A 7,063-nucleotide genomic window follows, 5' to 3' on the forward strand; every position below is an offset into this window, starting at 1 on the left:
TTCATACATTAGAATATGGCTTGTTTTTGTACAATGCTGTTTGGAACTGGATTCATCCTATGATCTTAGACACAATAGACTGTCAAGGTTTCAAAGGCATGAAAGAGAAAAGTACAGTAACTCCACACTGAGATCAAAATGTCAGACTTTTTCTACAGCTTGCTTCCATCAGCAAAGGAAGTCAGCTCATCCTCATTTTCAGGGATTTACAAGGGCAAGTTCAAAAGCACTTCCAGCTCAGGGGTGTGTGTGTGTGTGTGTGTGTGTGTGTGTGTGTGTGTGTGTGTGAGAGAGAGAGAGAGAGAGAGAGAGAGAGAGAGAGAGAGAGAATTTGTGTGGATATTATGTACTTTATTATTACAGTATGAGTTGTGCCAAATGTCTTCAACCATTTCTTAGATGTTTATAAAAATACATACTGATGATAGTTTATTTTAAATAGAATATCCGAACAGACATTGTCGTGGATGGCTGTTTCAGCATCAATCCAGCTATTGACATAGGGCAGGTATGTACCAGGAGTTTCAGCTTATACATTGATACTTTTCTGAATGATGAATCAAAGACATACTAAAATCAGAATTTTATTCTTGGCATGGTATGCTGTTAGTGAAGCCAAAGACTGTCCCAAGGGAGGAATTCCTAATGGTTACTGTTACACATTTGGTTTCACTGATTTACTGAGCCAACAGCTAAATGGAGGGGAAATGGTAGCTATATCTATTGCCACCATCCCATGTAGGGAGGAAGGCCATCTGGGAGAAACCTTCCCTGCCAAGAGAGTACGGTGATTTTTGTTTAAAACAAAATTTCTGTAGCAGCCACTTGCTCAGCCATGATCAGATGACAATCTAATGAATTACGAGTGATCATGCATTAGGCAGACAAGGAGTAAAAATATAACCTGATTATTAAAAGACCAAAAGAATAAAAGAAATGAAGCAAAACAGAGAGAGGGTTGAAAAGAAGTATAACAAGCTGTCTGATGAAAAATACCTGGACTTGACTGGATGGCCAAGGAGAAAGCACTTAAAACCCCAAGGTGTTGCTACACTGGAGTAGTTTGCAGGCTGGCTTGGAATGGAAAGAGTGAGCAAAACAAAACTATTTCCCCAAATGAATCTAGCTATGATAACTCTGTCGCTGGCTGTTGGGGAGTAGGTATGTCTTTGTGAACCAGCAGCAGGGTTCAAGAACAGACATTGGAAAACACAACCAAGCATCCTTGTGCTTACCTATAAAATATGTCATGATATTTCCTGATAGAAGAAGTGGAAACCACCAGGCCACCCCATTCCCTCCCCTTTAGCTAGACAAGTGAGTTTGGCTGCCCAATGGTGGGGACACATCAGCAGGAGGATTGGCTAAGAACCATTGTCTCTGGATAAGCTCACATATGGCTATTTGGGAAAGGCATTTCAAACAGAGAACTTCAGAGTTCTTAGTACAGAGTACACCACAACCTAGTGTAGTGGCACCTGTATCTAGGATGCCATATAGTAGTTTCTGCAGTAGAAGAGTTGGGGTGGGGAGGAGGTTTGCAGTCAGGAGAAAGACTCTGAGATTCTAACAGTGCAGCAGTGCCATGAGGAACAGATTCAAAGGAGCCTAGTGTGCTTGGCAACAGGTATCACTGGTGTAGCTGGGGAGGAGGCACACTAAGTTTTTCAGGGAGCCTCCCTGCAGCGTACAAGCGAATCCTCCCCCTCCCCTTGGGAGCCACTTGCCTCCATTTCCCTCCCCCCATATGGCTCCAAAGGGGAGGGGAGGAGCTGCTTGCACACTGCAGGGAGGCTCCCTGCAAAACTTAGTGTCGCCCCCCCTCTAGGTACACCAGTGACAGGTATAAAGCTTGGGTAGGCGAATGGCAGGAGCTCACTACACCTCACTGGGAGGCATGGATGAAAAGACTGCAAGTTGGGGATCTCCACATGGGCAGACCAGCCCACAGAGTTGTGGGGATGGAATGTTTGTGAAAAAGGCCCCTGGATAGATGGATGTCCCAGTGAAGCCTATAAATACATTTCTAATTTCTTAAAAATGTAAAAATCTATTTTAAAAAACAGCAAGGAAAACAGCAGGGAAAACTGTTGGAGTTCACCATTTTCTTTAATTTTCAAACTAGGTGAAATGAGAACTCCTGAGATGAATCTCTACAAACAAATCTCTGTGTGCAGGAACATGCAGCCTCCAAAGAATTAAAAACAACCAGGATGTTGCTCAAAATGGTACAGGAGCAGAGGATCAGTTGTATTGCTGTTGTGTACACAACAAATGACAAGCAAACCTGTATTTTCCTGCATGGAAAACTGGCTTTCTTGAAAGATCCTGAGGCTTGACAAGTCCCAGGACTGGCTAGCATAGCTAAGGAAGGGTTGCCAAGCCTGGGAAATGATTTGCAGTTGACTTCTTGTGCCAGCATTTTGAGTACGGTGCTCCAGTATGGTGCTAGAGTATCTGCTCTCCCCTAGTGAATACCCATGGGTCAAAAGGAGAGGCTGTCAAAAAACATGTATCTGAGTAAAGGAAGGACATTGAGGGCCCAATCCTATCCAAGTTCCCAGTGCTGATGCAGATAATACAGCTCTGAAATAAGGGAACAAATATTCCCTTACCTTGAGGAAGCCTCTGTGACTGCCCCCCCCACTACAGGACATAGCGCATGTCTCATTGGCATGGCTGCACCAGAAAGTGGGACAGTTGGATAGGATTGGGCACTGTAGTCTGTACAAAGCTAGTTTTAACACTGGGCAGTGAGAAGAAAAAGAAGTTGTGGTTACAAAAACCTAATCTCCGTACAGATGTTATACTGAGCTACATTAAAAAAAAAAAAAAAGTAACAGTGTCTTTTCAATCCCACAGGTTGAAGGTGGTTTTATTCAGGGACTCGGACTTTACACAATGGAAGAAATAAAATTCTCCCCAGAGGGACAGCAGTACACGCTGGGACCAGATACATACAAAATTCCTGCTGTTTGTGATGTGCCAGAACAGTTTAGAACCTACTTGTTGCCCAACACAAGAAATCCAATTGCAATCTACTCCTCCAAGGTAAACCAATTAGATATGCAATTAACTGTTAATAATAATAATAATAATAATAATAATAATAATAATAATAATAATAATAATAATAATAATCCCTAGACAGGGACCGATTGAAGCATAGAAGTGTGTGGCTATACATACACACTCCAGCACTGAGGGAGGAGGAGAAGTGCATTGCTTCCAAATGTAGTTTTGGAACTCAACAAAAGATTCACAACATGACATGGAGTTGTTGCTGGGACAGGAAGGCTGGATTGTGTAGCCAGTGCAACTTATTTAGAAGAGTGCTCTCCAAGCTGGAGCTCCACAGCAGGGGCATCTCTAGCTGTCAAACCTTTAAGGCATTAGGTGTAAACTGTGCATCAGACTTGAGAAAAAGTGCACCTAATGTGCAAAATGGGCAGAAAAATCACTATACAGGATTTGGTGCCAAGAAAGAAGAACATCCACTTTAGTCCAATATGCCGGATTTCCACAGAGCCATCAAACCTACTGGTTTTGTGAAATGTTAGTTTTTAACACTTTTCAAGTTATGTCTGGTGGTACTACAGTTACGAGTAAGGAACATCATATTCTCATCATTATAACAGGAACAATATATCATTGTTTGCATATAATGCTGGTAAGGGGGACATTATCACACACACAACCCAATCCAATGCTGGGCTTATGCTGACAGATCTTGTGATCCATCAGCATAAGCTGATCCTTGCTCCTGCGGTGGAAGATCCTTGCTCCAGCAGTGGAAAAGCTATGCTGCCACTGTATGTTGTAGAGCCACTGGGGCGAATGGCTGGAAGCCCTACACAAGCCCATGGCTCCTGGATCCCCCACCGGAGCACGTGAGGTTGTGTGGGGGAGGATCAGGGGAATGCTGAATCAAACTAGGGGCAGGACGGGGAGGCCCTTGAGGGCAGCAGCACACACCCTATTTTCCTAGCTCAACACACCCCGTGAGGCTCCTCATACTTACACCAGCTAAATAGCTGGCGAGGGTCAGAGGATACCCATTTAGAGGCCAGCTTGCCTTTGAAAGATTTTTACTGACCTCTCCTGGGCCGTTTTGTTACCCCCTCCCATAGGGGAAAATGGAACACTACTGCTCTCAGATGAGGGGAAAAACCATTCATTCAGGAGCTGTAAAAAATCCTGCCTCTCACAAATGCTAGTTGTTGTTTGTTTATCCTGTGTAAATTAGCTTGTGTGTAGAGAGAAGATGCAGAAGCAAGCTCTTGAAAATGTCTCTATTTTTCAATTGCAGTGGGCCAGTTGTTACTCCTTATCTCTTTTACACTTTGAATGTAGCTAGCTCTGAAGAGAGAAATGTACCATATGAAAGTCTTTGTATTGGGCCAGGCCAAGCAGACCTGATCCTCAGTGGGACTAAATTGAAATGATGCACAACCTTAGGTCCACCATGCCTAAATGTAACAGCTGTCGTCTTTCACTTTCCTTCTAACTGGTTTTGGGTACCTTCATCTCTCTTCAGGGTTTGGGGGAATCAGGGGTGTTCCTGGCATCCTCTGTGTTTTTGGCCATAAGGGATGCCGTGGCTGCTGCCCGGAAGGAAAGAGGATTGAATGATGTTTTCACACTGGAGAGTCCACTGAACGGAGAGAGGATTCGCATGGCCTGTGCTGATCAATTTACAGAGATGGTAAAGACCTTCTAAAAATCTCTCTTCCTCTCACTATCATTTTTACCTGTCTGTATATCCAAGACACTGGCAACAAAGGGCAGACAATTGGGGTGCCCGGACTCAATCGGCAAATCAGTGGCAGAGCACTAGACTGCATCTGCTGCATCTAGGATATTTTGAGAACATTAGGGTGTAAGATTTGTGCAGCAGACTTAATATATTGCATTATATTACAGTATGTAATATATATTATGCATTATACATTATACATACCAGGGGCAGGCGGGCAGGTGCACGGTGAGCAGGAGGCAGGGCTGGGATCCAGCAGTTATGCTGGATTCCAACCCTTATTCCCGGGGAGTTCGGAGCAGCTTCAAGCCGCTCCACTCTCCTTGGACTTGCACCACCTCAGGAGGTGGCGCAAGTGAGGAGACCCATTGGGGCCAGGGCACCTTACCCAGGGGTAAGGGGAAAAGTTTCCCCTTGCCTCTGGCTGAGCCGATTCTGGCCCCTATCCTGCGCTAGATACAGTGCAAGCCTCTTGGCTTCCTTGTTCCAGTGAAGGATAGGATTGCACCCTTAGGGCACAATCCTAATCAGGTCTTCTCAGAAGTAAGTCCTATTTTGTTCAATGGGGCTTACTCTCAGGAAAGTGTGGTTAGAATTGCAGCCTTAATGATTTTGAATGTTCAGTACCAGTGAATTTAAATTTATTTCTATTATACAATGGTATTTCAAAACAATCTCTCTCTCTCTCTCTCTCTCTCTCTCTCTCTCTCTCTCTCTCTCTCTCTCTCTCTCTCTCATGTTTTAGATTCCAAAGGACAAGCCTGGAACCTATAAGCCATGGGCTATTCCAGTTGACTAGGCCTGCAATTGTATTTATGTGTACTCCCTGCGAGTAAATCCTATTAAACTCAGTGGGGGCTTAGGCATGCCTAGGAGTGCACTGTAATAATCTGTTGTTTTGTTTTCATACCTAAAGTTGTATTGTCTTAGGGTGCAATCCTAACCAACTTTTCAGCACTGGCATAGCTATGCCATTGGAAAACATGTTGCATCCTTCAGTCGGGGGGCAGTCATGGAGGGCAATCTTTGTTCCCTTATATCGGAGTTGCATTGCCCTTACCTCAGTTCTGGAAAATTGGTTAGGATTGCACCTTTAATAAGTTATAGATCTGTGATGAAAGATTTAAAGAGTTATGGGTTCTGTTAAGGATTTTCCCTCAGATTCCCTCCAATGGCTGAGATCCCTCAGATTCAAAATGGGGGGCAGCCAAGTGGAAGGTTGGAGTGGTGGGGCCTTATCTGCTACCTTAAATGATGATATACTAAAATAAATTCTTTGTTTGCTTGTTATAAACTTTTAGTAGTCTGTGAATTTCAGCAGAAATAGATTAGGTGCTAGAATGGTGCAAGGGATAGGAAAATGTAGTGCCAAACTGTACATTTCAAAAAATTTATATCTCTGTATCGATAGAAAATGCTATAAACTGATTGTTATCTGCATGAAACAACTGACCAAGATATTATGTTTGTTATGGAATGTTCTCACTACTGAGGGTGAATACATCAACAATAGAATGTTGACAAGTAGTTCTGCTTCTGTGGGAGAACTCAATGGTGAACTTGGATGGGAGAAAAGTTCTTCCTGGTTCTTCTGACGAGGGACAGAAGAAGCTCAGTGATGTTGGTAAGAAGCGTGGGGGGTCATATGCAGGGATTCTGGGCAGGAAGGAATAACTAGCACAAAATGTTAGTTGGTGGAACGAATACCAAGCCACCGAGGCTCATGAAAGGCCCATGAAGCCAACAGCACCCCCAATTGCATCACTAGGGGGTGCGGGGGGTGCGGACTGCAACGGGTGATGCAGTCGGGGTGTGACACCACTACTGACCAAAAATGTGAAATCTTGGTATTTTTGAATAATACCATCATGTAATATATAATTTGATGCAGAAATTCATGCAGAATGCAATGAGAAAACTGCATTTAAATATCTGTATTTATCAGATATGGTCAAATAACCAGAAAAGGAAAACATAACTGTTTTATGTAAGAAATGTGGATTTTTGTACCTCAAAACTGACCAATGAGATTGATTATGAGAGCCAATGAGGTGTTGTTATGACACAGCAGGGAACCAGTGAGGTGTTAGTATGAGCCAGCTCTCATTTCCATGTATCAGAGCTAATACTAGAACTCTTATTCAGTTGTGTGAGTGCCATCAAGTTGGCTACAGGTTTTTTTTTGGTTATTGATTTGTTCAGTGACCTGTACTGTTATATATTTAAATAAACAAGTACAGGTAGACCACAGCTGCGATACAAGGACATCTGCAAGAAGGATCTGAAGGCCTTAGGAGTGGACCTCAA

At 43.4% G+C, this 7,063-nt stretch overlaps 1 protein-coding gene across 1 annotated transcript in view; it reads left to right on the forward strand.

The window, feature by feature from the left end:
- LOC136659076 (aldehyde oxidase 3-like) overlaps positions 1–5,555 on the forward strand; it is a 63,695-nt gene extending 58,140 nt beyond the window's left edge. Inside the window, exons 32-35 of the mRNA XM_066636132.1 lie at positions 443–508; positions 2,863–3,051; positions 4,538–4,705; positions 5,502–5,555. Of these exons, the coding sequence (XP_066492229.1) occupies positions 443–508; positions 2,863–3,051; positions 4,538–4,705; positions 5,502–5,555 (477 nt within the window). The remainder of the gene's footprint in view (positions 1–442; positions 509–2,862; positions 3,052–4,537; positions 4,706–5,501) is intronic.
- The last annotated feature ends 1,508 nt before the right edge of the window (positions 5,556–7,063 follow it).

The sequence above is a fragment of the Tiliqua scincoides genome, chromosome 1 (genome assembly GCF_035046505.1).
Source record: "Tiliqua scincoides isolate rTilSci1 chromosome 1, rTilSci1.hap2, whole genome shotgun sequence".
Lineage (NCBI taxonomy): Eukaryota > Metazoa > Chordata > Lepidosauria > Squamata > Scincidae > Tiliqua > Tiliqua scincoides.